Source organism: Populus euphratica, unplaced genomic scaffold (genome assembly GCF_000495115.2).
Source record: "Populus euphratica unplaced genomic scaffold, PopEup_1.0 scaffold6.1, whole genome shotgun sequence".
In the NCBI taxonomy this organism is placed as follows: Eukaryota; Viridiplantae; Streptophyta; class Magnoliopsida; order Malpighiales; family Salicaceae; genus Populus; species Populus euphratica.
In genome coordinates, this window is record NW_011499849.1 from 3,438,283 (window position 1) to 3,452,477 (window position 14,195).

The following is a 14,195-nucleotide window of genomic DNA, read 5'->3' on the forward strand; positions in this document are numbered from 1 at the left end:
TTTATGAAATTTAGTACTATCACATAACAAGGATTGTTTTTATTACAGTAATATTTGTAATAGGAAGAGGATGCACAGGTGGAAGAACAAGCTATGCAGCTAGAAAATATTAGACTCGTTACAAGAGAACTGGTCTGCTCTACAGTTTTATGAGTGTGATTAGTCAAGGACGGAGAGAAATGGCTCAGTCATGAGATACGCATGTTTTCCCCAAAGCTTTAGTAACTATCTCTGTCTCTTCGCTCTTGGGTTTGAAATCCTTTTTGACGTCCACATTGCATTCTTGGTATCGGAAGCACGCTTTAAGATGATCATTAACAAATCCTGCCACTTGCATAAATGAATAAACAGCTGTAGGTCCAACACAGCGGAAGCCTCTTCGCATCAGGTCCTTGCTTATCAGTTCAGCTTTAGGGGTCTTCACAGGTACTTGGCGTGCATAGCGAAAACCATTTCTTAATGGCTTATGGTTCACAAATCGCCAGCAATAGTTGCTGAAGGAACCAAATTCTTGCTGAATCTGCAGATTACAAGAAAGAGGAGCTCATTAACTTCCTATCACTTGTGCACATGAATCTCAACTCAATGCGGCATTGGTCCAATTGTCAAAACTTAGTTCTCTCAGGCACTAGGATTTGGATTCCCCACATCCCCCAAACCAGCCAACGAACAAAAAGAAAAACCCAATACTCTCTTGTTGAAACAGATAAGTAGATCTCCTCTGTTTTCACAGTTCTGGTGTCATTAGAATGAGCCCTTTAAACTTGTCCATCCGTTTGCTTAGTTTGAGAAAATAAGAAAGCTAAATTTGAAACCTCCACTAAATTATCCTCTAGTGACTTTGATAAACTCAGCCTCCCACAAGCATTATGCAACTATCCTAGGAGGCTGGTTGGATTAATGACTTGACCTGTATGGTTACCTTGAGCATCTGTTTAGCATTCTCCACTACTGCACGAAGCTTTGGTTCAGATAGCAGCAGATTCCCATTAAATCTCAATGATAGAAGCTTCTTCTCAGTAAATTGTGCAATGGATGATGGGTCAAAGTTGTCAAACAGCTTCCTGACATTAAAATTTAATGGAAAAACATCACATACGAATCATAAAGTCCATTTTTCTTAAAACAGATAAACATAAAAAGTGGAGAACAACATACCAGAATATGTCTCTCATGTGAAGAATTGCTGGCCAGCTGAGTTCTGCTAATGCTTGTGAATATACAAGTAACTCAAACAGTTTCCTGTCATCATAAACTGGAACTCCCCATTCTTCATCATGGAAAGACATATAAAGCGGGTCTGTGAATAAAAAGTACGATAGAGCAAACCACAAAGGTTAGTTAATTTAGTTTCCCATAAAAAAGGTCCAAAATTCAGGCAACTTGGAGAAAACGAGGGAAATAATAACACATAACTGACTTAAATTTAGAAAATTGATCTATGCTAGTTGAATTCAATGAAATTACCCGTGTTATTCCACTATCGCAGACTACTGCTACTCTGCTGATTACTCTTTGGCATGCTATTAGAACATTTAGCATCTATGGTATTGGTTTTCAAGGACTAGTTCAGCCTATCCATTTTGCCAATTAAATGAAAACAATACATGAAATATTTTGCAACTGCTAGGTAACTTGTTGATCTCATCCATGCATGTCAGAAACTACATGCAATAGCTAACAAACCTCGTGCTTTTACTCCAGTTCATTGAAGCACTACTTGACGACTCAATAATCAAATGATGCATTTTTAAGATATAAAGACATCAACAGTCTCTAAGAAGCTATGCCAAATAAAAAATTTCCCAACAGCCTCGTCATCTCAAATTCGACATCTTGGCTGAATTCTTACCTTCCAGCTCACCACATTTATTTATTTATTATGAATCTTTACCACATTTATTGCATACTCGCCAACGTCCATGTTTAATTATTTTACAAATTTTGCATGTAACTAACACAATCCACAGAGCACGCCTATCAACAAAACCATTCCTAAACTGCTAAGATATTTACTATTTTTAGCTACCATTTTTTCAACATTCATTAATCATATGATATCAAACACTATGGCAATGTTTGGCATGCCGAATAGCATTGATTGGATTAGACTTAATAGGACTAGACTTGACAATTAATTATTTTGTCCATATTTGGTATGCTTTGACTGAATCGAATAAAATTTGTTTAGCAGATATTAGATAGGAGTCGATTCATCTGGGGCTATGCCAGTTTAGGTTTTAATAAAAATAAAGAAATAATGAATCGGCTAAAAACTTGACTAGACTCTTTTAATCCGTGACCAAGTTTTTTTCCGGATTAACCTTAAATTTGAATTATAAAATTATAATATTAATAATTTTTATTTTTATATTAATCTATAACTCCAACTTTATCCTAAATAAATCTCCTAACAAGATTTTAAAACTACAATAATAATTACTTTTATTTTTATAATAATCAACCCGATACATAACCTTACATCCAATTAATTGCATAATAAAATTTTAAAATTATAATAATAATAATAATTTTTATTCTTATATCAATTTAATTTATTAATCAACTTGATTGGTGTATTAAGAGCATGTCTCGAATGATTTTCTACTCATATTTTAAAATTATTATAATAATTATTTTTAATTTTAAATTAACAAGAATCAACTTAAGGCAAATAACTGAGTAAATTTATCTTTCCACCCTTTAAATAGGAAAAAAATTAATTTTTGTAGTGGTCCATCAACAACTTCAATATATATATATAATTTGGATGTTCAATTCATATTTGTCTAGCACACCAAAGATTACCTAAGATTCCACTAGAAAAACCCAAAAATCATTAACACTCTTAAATTCAAGCAACTAACTTTCCCCTGTTTTCTCAAAACCCCTTCAGTTCAAATTTAAGACCCAGTAACATTACGAATGCATATAACCTTGAAATCCACTAATTTCTTACCAGAATTCGGAGTGATCCAATCACACCTCTTAACCGGCCTCTCTTTCTTCGACGAAACATCATTAATCTCACGTCCGTTACGAACATCCTCGACTTTTTTTATTCCGTAATGCTTCACATTCTTCCCCGAACTTGAAGACACACCACTGGAAGAAGAAGAAGAATCCGAAAAGCACGTGCTATCCACTGACAAATTATTCTTAACTGCAGCTTGAGACATTTTCTCCACAGGTTTCTTTGGTTTCTGCTGTGATTTACTTAAGACCTCAATTTTCCTTCTGGCCTCGAAAACCCTAGCTCTGTTTCCTGTGGGACCAAGTATTGCTCGCGGCGGCTCGTGTACCTGTTTTGTCGCTGACTGTAGCTTAGTGGCCCCGGACATTGTCGCAAGTAACTGAAACCGAGCTTAATTTGAGGCTTTTGGGGGAGCTTAAAGAAATGGAAGCAATTAATAGAGTACTTTGCGAGAAATGGAAGCAATTAGTGGCTTTGAAAGGAAAGAGAGGGTTGTGGGAGGGTCAAATGGGAACGTGAAGAGGTTAGCGTTTGGGCAGCAGGGAGGGAGAGAGAGAGAGAGAGCACAGTGAGGTGTGACCTGTGGCGAGAGCAGGGCAAGGGGGGGAAGGACATGAAAACTGACGGGCTTTTGGAGGTTTAAAAACAAAAACTTGGAGAGGGTCGGGTGCCGGTTATAGCAGGTCACAATGTTTGCGCTGCGTGTGCCTAACCTTGGGACCATTTTGGTGTTTGAAAAGGACGGGCATTTGAGCTCAATTTGCAAACTTGCCATTCTTGAACAACGATAATTGGACAAAGGAGCAGAGAACCTCTCGTAGCATGCATTATCAACTCCAAATTGCAGTCTAGCTAACCAGGATGTTTTTTTTTTTTTTTGCCCACGTCTAACCCCCTTGTGTAAACTATCTTTAAATATTTGTTAGGTGTTAATGGATGTCCATTTTCTTATATTTATATATTATTCATCAGATTTTGGTAATTCATATAGATATTACATTATCATTATCATCCCTAGCTAATAAATCGTTAGACCAGGACCAACTCCCAAGTCCTCCACTAGAGGGATCAGAGGTAATTGACGCATCATTATCAAGGCTGCATCTTGCATTATATTTAAGGTTGTGAGACGATGTCGAATAAAGACAAATATAATAGTCATTAGCTTATACCAAAATAGCATCTTTAGTTTGAAGTTGGAACGAGAGAAATCCATCCTTTTCCATTTCAATGATGATACGTGTCCCTCCTTACCTAAAATAACCAGAGGTATTATGGTGTAAACAGCATTCGCTTCAACTTTAAACTCTTTTTTTCTTCTTCTATAGTATGAAATGATGAAAGCAAACACGATCAGCTTAGAGGATTGTGTACCCAGTCTGAAAGCACAGTAAGTGGAATGAGTTGCAATAATTGGCAACTTCGAAGGGCAAACGTGGCACTTAAATTTGTTGAAAGGGCAAAAAATATTTTTAAAAATAATGGTTATTATTCTCTCAAACCACCCTCGAAAAACTTTGGCTGAGTGTCACAATCAGTTGTCAACTTGTCACTGCAAAATGGGTGTCGTGTGAAGTGGTAATGAACTCGGTGGTGACTGGTGAGTTTGCTTGCCGCTGAGAAAAAGGAATCCAAAGACTACTCCCTCCCCAGAAGCGAAAACGAAAGCAGCGAGAGGTGGCAACAGACGGCTTTGTGGCCTGTTCTTCCCATAATGGGCTGCCCCGTGCCTGCCTAATAATTATATGGTTCTGAAAGTGGATATGACACTTATTTTGATAAAAGTTGAGGCCCAAGACTAAACGACTTGACAGTCCGTTCAAACGACTTGCCGATCAAATCTCTAAACCAGGTTGACTTTCCATTTAGAACAGGTGAGATTTGATATTGTTGATCTAGAGAGTCACTCTAATAACTCGATCATCTAACTCAATTTAAAGATGAGGATTAGAGAATATGCACTTTAAATTAATAAAAAAAACGCATATTTTGTCAATAAATCAAATTTTCTCCTTTATCTTTTTCTTCTTTAAATTATTATATAATTATTAATATATCCATTATTCCTTATAATACCCTTAATTAATAAAAATAACATAATAAAAAACTAATTATTTTATTTTGTTTTATTTATTATTACTACGTACCATGTTTTTGGGCTTTCATATCACCTGCGCAAATTAACAACATCCCTTCTTCCTCTCCGAGTCGTGGCAATCTTTCTAACACTAGAATAGGAGTTACAGCTATCTTCTTTGTTCTATAATCCCTTCTCTCTTTTACCTTCTCCTCCTCATGGTGACACATGGTTCATTTTTCAACATTCATACTTGCAACTTGTATATTGAGGTTTACGGTAACAGTGTAAGAATGGATAATTGGTGGTGCTTCACGGTGGCTCAAATTAATTTTTTTTGTTGAATGTAAAACAAAATATAGTAGTAGTTGTTGTTGTTGTTAACATATGTTTCTAGTAAGAAAAAAAATTAAATTATGTATATGCTCCTTGTCTGCTAACATCAAATAATAAATGGTTAATAATGAGTTGAAAACATGGTCAAAGAGATGGTCATGCTTCTTGTCTATTAAAATCTTTTTTTTTTTTTTTTAAATACAGGGTATTCTGAACCAGCTTGTGTGTAGTAGATCAAATTTCTATAGTTCAAAATCAGTTTTTATACGAGGTTAAGCCTTGCAACTCTTGATCCCAAGAGATTTGATGCTAATAAGATTTAATCCTAAGATCTTGAAAGGAATAAACCCCGAGCCCCTAGCTAAACACCGCTTAACAATCCCTTGGTTTCTACTAGGATCTTGCTATTGATATTACAAAAAATATTCTGGATAAAAAATTAGGAGATGGGACATAAAATTTTCATGGATAATAACAAAACGTTTGTAGAGAAGCGAACAGGGAAGCATTTATGAATGTAATTGCTGCAAAATTAGGATTAGAAGGGTACTTGCCTCTCTTTGCGCAAGAATATCAAAGATAGTAAGTTAACTTTGCTCAAATCACATCGAAGAACCACTTCCTCGCCTTGATGGCTATCTACTCAAAAGAAACAAAAGTGGTGTACAAAATGGGGAGTGATGGATGGGATTTATATGAAGCCGAATTATATGTGAGAGCCCACTTGATGGATGCAATTAGGTTTTGTTCGACTGCCGAGGAAATGAGAATTCGATCCCTTTCCCCAAAGTGAAAGGCCAAGCAAGCAAGTCCAACCATTGGCATATGGAGAATAGAATCATTGAAAAAATATCATTCATTTTTCCATGGCTTGAGAATAAGGTCATTTTCTTAATTTATAGTTCTTTGTAAGTTGGTGACTGGTTCAAATCACATAGAGGGAATGGCGTGATTTCAATCATGCGAATTTGGAAGTGTCAATTGACTTTAAAAAACACCGACATTTATTTATTGGTATAAAAAAGACCCTTCGGCATTAGTGGCTCTCTACCAGGAAAAGAAATGCTAATGGCTGAGTTCATATGTGAAAAGGAAATGAAGAGCTTCAGCTTGCAGACACTATCCAGTCGATGGTTTACGATATTTACTTCACTTCTGATTATGTCAGTCAATGGAACAAGCTACATGTTTGGTCTCTACTCCGGTGATATCAAAACATCTTTGGGATATGATCAGACAACCCTCAATACTCTAGGCTTCTTCAAAGATTTAGGTGGCAATCTTGGAGTCTCGGCAGGTCTTGTTTATGAAATATGCCATCTTGGGTGGTTCTCTCCATCGGTGCAATCATGAACTTCGGCGCATATTTCTTGATATGGGTAACAGTCACTGGTGGCATAAACAAACCCCGATTGTGGCAAGTGTGTTTGTACACGTGTCTTGCCACAAATGCAGCATCATATCCTAATACTGGAGCTCTAATTACGTGTGTGAGAATTTCCCTGAAAGCCGAGGTAGTGTTATAGGCCCTTTTTAAGGGGCTGATCGGTCTAAGCGGCGCAATTATGACACAACTATACCATGCTTTCTATGGAAACGACTCCAAGTCTCTTATCTTGCTCATTGCTTAGATTCCAGCCATTGTTCCCTTACTTTTTCTACAAACAATCCGCATTATGAAAGTTGTTCAACAAGAGAAGGTGCTTAAAGTTTTCTACAAATTCCTCTATACTGCCCTGGGCCCTGCTGGGTTTATCATGCTCATCATCATCATACACAATAAGCTCAAGTTTACTAGATCCGAGTATATATCAAGTGCCACATTTGTTCTTGCGTTACTCTTTCTTCCACTTGCTATTGTCATAAAAGAAGAATTCACTCTCTGGCAAAGCAAGAAGCAGAACCTGAATGACCATTCTCAATTAAATGTCGTTGCTGAAAATCCTTCAGCAGTTGTAAGTTGTAACCCCACCACTGGGAGGAAGATTGGAGCAATTTTCTTGCATCGTGAACATTTTCAATCAACCAGGTAGAGGTGAGGGCTATACCATACTGCAAGCTATTTCTAGCATTGACATGCTAATTATCTTAATCGCAACAACTTGTGGCGTTGGCGGGGCATTAGCGGCTATTGGCAATTTGGGTCAGATAGCGGACTCACTAGGCTACAAAACTCATAATATAGGTTCCTTCACATCCCTTGTGAGTGTATGGAATTTCCTTAGCAGAGTCCTTGCAAGTTTTGCCTCTGAAGTAGCCTTGACCAAGTACAAGTTCCCTCGTCCACTGATGCTCACTTTTGTTATCCTTTTCTCTTTTATTGGCCATGTTTTAATCGCTTTTGGAGTGGAACATTCGCTTTACATCTCTTCAATCACTATTGGATTCTGCCTTGGAGCACAATTGCCATTAGTGTCTGCCATCATATCTGAAATATTTGGCCTTAAGCATTTCTCTAACTTGTATAGTGTTGGATCTTATATTTTAAATGTGAAAGTGGCTGGTCATTTATATGACAAAGAGGCCTTGAAACAAATGGAAGCTTTAGGTCTTAAGAGAGAAGCAGGGAAGGACTTGAATTGCTCCGGGGTGCATTGCTTTAGAGAGGCTTTTGTTATAATTACAGCAGCAACATTTTTGGGGTTTCTTGTTTCAATTATCTTGATGTGTAGGACAAGAAGATTTTACGAAGGTGACATTTACAAGAAGTTTAGAGAGGAAGCAGTGGTAGCGGAGGCAGAAGGTGTTGTTCCATCTGGGGAGACAGAAGCCAGAACTATAGTGGATGCCGTGCTGGGACCCCCACCTCAATAGTCACATCCAACCGCCATTGAATTACTGATAAATTTGCTTCAGAGAAAGGGGATTTTTATGTGAGGCAAGTGAGTTAATTTGGTTTAACTTCGAAATTTATCTTCTTTCTTTGTTTTCTTTTTTCTGTATTTCAACGTGTCATCCTTCTGTGTGACAGTGGAACCGGCACAGCAAACTAAGAGTAACTGATACCCATTGATTTGATACTCAATAAGAAAGCATAACGCTTTACATTGTGTATTATGCATCTGTAATTTTTGTTTTTTTAAAAAACTTTTACTTGTGAGTGTATACCATGATCTTGTGATTTTATGCTCATGGACGCTAATTTCACAAAAGCTCCGAGACAAAGAAATCTATCAGTAGATTGATGCGATCAACAAAATTTCTCTCATAACATTTTCTTGAATTCAAAACTAGATCATATACCCGTTGAAATTAATAATAAAATGATATAACATTTTGATGAATGATGTAACATGTTTTCATGTTAATGATTGCCAAGCGTGTGTTTGTTTTTCCTTGTTCTGGTGCGGTTCCAAGTGTATACAGAGCTGTTAGCTAAGATAGAACCCTCAAAAAGAGCAAAATCCACGTCCATGTTGAAGCAGATGCCCACGCTACAAAAAGATGCTGTCTAGTCGTGACATTTGCATGTAAGTGAGCCCAACATTCCTAATCCAAAATCCTGTTCGTTTTATTGTTATTACCAGCTCTTGTTTTCATCTGAAAGGCATGCATGCTTCGTCTTCTTCTCTTCCGTGCGCGCGCGCTTAATTTATGAATACATGTTAAGAGTTGCTTGTCGTGATCCCTGTGGAGCAGTTTCAAAATTGACTTCTCCGGTTTCTTCTTCTTCTTTTTGATATGCCATTGAGAGATTAAATTAACCTTGCTGCTCACAGGTGTATGAAGAATCTCAAGAGTCTCGTGCTTGATTGTCTTGATTCTGTTATTGGGAGGAATGTGGTACATAAACTGGAGGAAAACAGCCAGAGATTTGATTTCACTTCTTAATGGATGGGCATGGGCCTCGATACGGTTTAGCCAGAGCAAGAAAACGTGAAGGATAAAGACTTGCCATTGAGTTGATTACAGTGGGAAGCTAGAGATACATCTCCAAGAAAAAATCTCTGCAACAATCGTATGGGTCGAACTCAGGTGGGCTGAAACTTTTCCAAGTCTAAGCAAGTAGGAGCCCCTGATTTCGATGCCAGGCATTGAAATCTCTCATGGCTTCTTTTATCTGCCAGTTGTTCCCTTCTCCTTTTTGAACTTGTGGAGGATGCAATTACTGCACAAAATTCTTTTATATTTCTCATTTTTTAAGACAACCTTAATGAATGGTTTCCTAGTACTAGAACTTGTGGCGGGATTTTGCTTTTTTTTTCATCTCTCTTCTTCTGTTTCTTCTGCTCAGGGTTCGTTTCTTTTGTTATCTACGATGGGTGCATACTCTCTCTGTTAAATTTGTTGACAAATAATTGGCAAACTTTACACCGCCTCTTAGAGGGGAGCAGATGCTATTGCAACTGTTACAATATCTTATCTCTGTCTGCAAGATAACAACCTAAGGAGTTCAAAGATGCCAGATGTTTATCATTCTGGCCGGAATAACAGTTGAATAGAAGAGAGGTACCTGAGGGCTGACAGAAGCCATGAGTAGTGAGAAAGCATTCTAGCATGTTTTGGTCACATGATACAAGAAGAAGTGCAAGTCTAGGGGCATATTTTTATTGTTATTTTTCCATCCTAATACCGAGGCTTTCAAGCAAAAAAATTTATTTTCTATCATTGCATAAATCTCTAAGAAACCCAAATGTTCCTCTTGCAGCTGCAAATCTTCCTGCACATCACGCAATTAATGGAATACTGAATGGATCATAAGGCTCCATTGTTACGGTCTGATTTTATTACTCAGATACCACATCTCCTATTCCAAGACTTATCTCGTATTTCAGTTTTAAATCCACAGATTACTTTCACATCTTCTTCCAACAACAATAAACATCAAATTCAATATAATTTAGAATCAAGATAAAATGAATTCCTTAACAGCATACCTTCCGCGGCAATTGTCAATCTCAGCAAGAGACCCAATTCTTACGAGTACTAATCAGAGCAGATAAAAGCCCAGCACAAGACATCAAAAGCGGCCCTGAAAATCGCCCTCTGCCGTCACGGATATCAGCCAAGGCCATTAACCCATCAGCAAAATCCTGCACAATAGATAATTTCTTCATCAACTTCTTCTCTCTCAGCTTCCACAACCTCCTCTCTCCCTCTTGACACCGAACTCCTCTCGTAACTGTAACTGCAATGCTCGATTCCAGACAGACCTCTTCTTCACTCAATTTCTTCAAATCTCTAAATTTCAAAGAAATACTCCCAATATACCCAACAAACTCCGCCCACGCACTAACTTTTCCTAAACTTTTGGAGTGTTTGCTATCAATCAAACCCGATTTAGCCAACCAAACAAACTGCTCAACAAAATAATACAAACCCTCACCTCCATATGCAAAGATTGAGAGTATGGTTTCTTGTTTTGTATCAAAAGGACAGTCCCTCAATGCGTTGACATCTTGAACAAATTTCCCAAGTCGAAATGCCTTGCGACTGAGGCCAACACTTGACTCGAAACTCTTGAGTCGTTTCGTTAAGATTAAGGTTTCCGGGAGGAGGGATGAAGCTAAGATGATCTTGGTTGCGTAACGTGAGATCTTGAGGAGCTTGTCAACCCCATCTCGTTTTGCAAGGTAAACCTCTAAATGATTCAAAAAGTCTCTTTGTCTCGGTTCGTTAGGGGTTTGATTGGAATTTTGTGGAGTTGGTGAAGGCTTGGGATCCATGGTGATGGTGATGCGAGACAGCAATTTCTTTGTCAATGGAAATCTTTCGCGGGAGAGAATTGAGAAGAGATGGAATCCCTGGCGCTTGCTTACCTGCCCTTCCTTTGTCTCGTCTGCTTGCCTTTCGTTCTGCTTCCCGCTATATAAATGAAACAGATTTGGATTCATAGTGTATTTGGTCCTTCATATATATTGAGTCCATCTACTCATGAAAAATACTAATGTCGTCTTCATACCTTTTTTTTTTCAATCTACCATAACTTTTTGACTACTGAAATGATTTCAGTGAAATCACATTAAAAAAAAAAAAAAAACCGAATCAAGCTTGAGGGGAAGGGAAAATTATTCAACACATAACTCATAGTACTATTCATTATAATAAGATAATTACTATTTTACCCTTCCTGAATAAATCAATTGCTGTATTTTGATTTTTTTGCACGGGTTATTGGTCATTAAAGATATGTATATTTTTTTTTAAAAGATATTTGATTAGGGTTGTTTTTTTAAATCATAATAAAATCATTAAATTTACCTCTCCCGACAAAAATCTTAGAATTGGCAAACAAAGGCTTTTTGTCTTTTTATTATTAAAATTACAATAAAATCACAACTTTACCCTTTAAAACGAATAAATCAATAAATCTGGTGTCCATTGGCTTTTTTATCCTTATCTAGGGCAATTTATTTTTTAATATAAATTAAATATTATTTAAATTAAAAAAATTATTAGCTGTCAAATATGCTATTTCAATGTGTCATTTGAATTCTTGTTATTTTTTCTTCCCAGTGAGATGGCGCGGGTCAACCATGATGGGGTAGTTTTTCACTAACATAATTATTTTTTAACAAAAATTTTTATATTAATTTTTTTTGTTATTGATATTTTAATTTTAGTTCTTATTTTTTTTATATTTAAATTTTATTTTTGATCTTTTTATAAAAAAAATATTTATTTTTAATTTTATCTTCCAATCCTAATTTATCATATATTATTTTTTTTAATTTGATCCTCATTCTTTTAATTTATAATTTATTTTTTGAATTTTTTATTAATTTTATTTTAATTTCATCCTTCAATTGAAAATTAAAAACTCCTCTTTAATTTTTTTTGTTTTTTTTATTTTTATATTTATTTTTTAATTGTTTTTTTTGTTTTAAAAAGGAGAGAAAGAATAAGGAAAAAAAGATCCACTAGTGCTAAACCAGACCTCTACCAGTGATGCATGCGTGTCATACCAACAAGAAAAAAACATTGTATCATTTTCAATGATAATTTTTAAATAAACCTCCCATGCATGCTCCTTTTTTTTATTCAACCAAGTTGATGATAACAAAAAAAAACATTATGAAAAAAATAAAAGCATACCTTGTCATGAGATTTAATTTGTTATTTTAAGAGTATTTTTATCGTTTCACAGTTCATTTTAAATATTTATTATTTTTTTATATTTATTCAAAAATCAAATTTCTCATTGGTTTAAATTAGAAAAACTAAAAAAAACTATCATAAAAACACTAAAGTACCTCTTGATACCATACCAGGTTTTTTTTTTTGTCAAAGGCATTTAAGTATTTTTATTGTGTAATCAAGATAAAAAAATAATTATTTATTCCTACTTTATTAATAATAACAAATAATCAACGAAAAAATCTCAATACCCTTGTAGACAGTATTAAGTTTTTAGATAGAGAAAGAAAAATATCATCATATTATTCTAATAAATAATTACAATGGATATGCACCTGCGGCACTTTTCAATGGTGATTTAGTTCTTTTTAATAATTTATAAGCTGTTCCCAATATTCTATTGATATGAACTTAAAAAAATAAAAGTGAATCATCACATGGAAAATATATATATATATAATCATTATTTGAGCATTTTCTAAGGATGCAGATGAGTCTGAAAGTTCGTCCTTTTTTAGGACTGTCTAATCGGGCTGTAGACTGGTGGATCAAGGGCAAATGCATGTTTTTTTAAGCAACCTTCACCATATAAAGTCCTGAACTATAACTTTTAGTTTTATCTAGACTGTGCACTTGTGCTAATCTTTTTGATATAAAAAAATACTTACAAATAATAATATTTTTAAAACAGTAAAAAAAAATTAATATATTGATTATTGATTTAAATGAATTTAATAAATCCAGTTAATTTAATAATATAAATATAAAAAACTAACGACGATGATAATCAAGGAGAATAAATTCTTAACAATATTATAAAAAGATTGACTCTGAATATTTTTAAAATATCTTAATGATTTTATTTGATAATTAAGTAAAAAATAAATGAGAATAAGATAAACTCATGAAGAGAAAAATAAACAAAACTTGAAACTAAATTACTTAAAAATCAAATATTGAATAATGAATTAAAAAAAATCAATTTTAAAAAATGATAAAAACACTTGATTTAAGTTAGCATGCCAAATTTATAACTCAATTGTGAGTAAGGGTTAACCTTGTATAAGAGAATTCAAATAAAACAATGAAATCAACTAGAAAAAAAAATCAACAAGAGAAAATATAAAACAAATCTGAATCAACTCGAGTTAACTTGAATAACATGCAACTTAGGATATCAAGATAACTATATATAAAAAAAAAAGAGAGGGGGGAGATCACAAAGCTAAAGACCCAATAACCTAAATAAAAAAAACCAATGTCAAATCGGTCTAATATTTGAAACTCATAACTTGAGGTCATAAGATGGAGTTAACTCATAGAAGACAACTCGAAAAAATCATGAAGCAAAATTCTCAATCAATCAAAATTAAAAAATAAAATAGATAGTAATTAAAAGAACAAGGATCAACTCTAGTATAAATAAATAAATAAAATAAAATAATAAGTGATGAAATTTAAAAATAAAATAAATCAATAAAAGGATAAAAAATAGCAATCAAAAGAATGAAGATCAAATTGGATACTTAAATTAAATTAAATAAAATAATGAGGGATGAAATTGAAAAAAATTAATCAAGAAATGGATAGAAAAATAGTAATCAAAAGAATAAAAATCAAATTAGATACAAAAATTAAATGAAAAAAAATAATAACATCAATTTCAAAAGGCATCAAAAGCAAAATTAATAGTAATTAAAATAATGAAAACTAAAATCGATACAAATACAA

At 34.5% G+C, this 14,195-nt stretch overlaps 2 protein-coding genes and 1 pseudogene across 4 annotated transcripts; 1 reads left to right on the top strand and 2 right to left on the bottom strand.

The window, feature by feature from the left end:
* LOC105120690 (uncharacterized) lies at positions 1–3,870 on the bottom strand. Of its 3 annotated transcripts, none has more exons than XM_011018995.1 (4): positions 2,960–3,870; positions 1,159–1,270; positions 911–1,064; positions 1–520 (listed from the first exon to the last, which is right to left on the bottom strand). In XM_011018995.1, exons 1-4 carry the CDS (start codon positions 3,339–3,341, stop codon positions 185–187), a joined length of 984 nt encoding a protein of 327 aa, XP_011017297.1. In that variant the 5' UTR covers positions 3,342–3,870; the 3' UTR covers positions 1–184. The 3 variants fall into 3 exon arrangements, with proteins under 3 accessions (XP_011017297.1, XP_011017295.1, XP_011017296.1); XM_011018993.1 differs by having other exon boundaries at positions 1,159–1,300; positions 2,960–3,866; XM_011018994.1 differs by having other exon boundaries at positions 923–1,064; positions 1,159–1,300; positions 2,960–3,862.
* Positions 3,871–6,455: 2,585 nt separating this feature from the next.
* LOC105120851 (uncharacterized) lies at positions 6,456–8,246 on the top strand (annotated as a pseudogene).
* A 388-nt stretch (positions 8,247–8,634) lies between these two features.
* On the bottom strand, positions 8,635–11,195 carry LOC105120691 (peroxisomal membrane protein 11A-like). Its single transcript, XM_011018996.1, has 2 exons — positions 10,265–11,195; positions 8,635–9,847 (listed from the first exon to the last, which is right to left on the bottom strand). Exon 1 carries the CDS (start codon positions 11,051–11,053, stop codon positions 10,286–10,288), a length of 768 nt encoding a protein of 255 aa, XP_011017298.1. The 5' UTR covers positions 11,054–11,195; the 3' UTR covers positions 8,635–9,847; positions 10,265–10,285.
* Positions 11,196–14,195: the final 3,000 nt, after the last annotated feature.

Coding starts and splice junctions, on each gene's coding strand:
- LOC105120690 (XM_011018993.1), bottom strand. CDS start 3,341: ATGTCCGGGGCCACTAAGCTACAGTCAGCGACAAAACAGGTACACGAG. Junction 1,301..2,959: donor TTGGATCACTCCGAATTCTG/GTAAGAAATTAG, acceptor TTTTATTCACAG/ACCCGCTTTATATGTCTTTC. Junction 1,065..1,158: donor CACATGAGAGACATATTCTG/GTATGTTGTTCT, acceptor TTTTAATGTCAG/GAAGCTGTTTGACAACTTTG.
- LOC105120691 (XM_011018996.1), bottom strand. CDS start 11,053: ATGGATCCCAAGCCTTCACCAACTCCACAAAATTCCAATCAAACCCCT.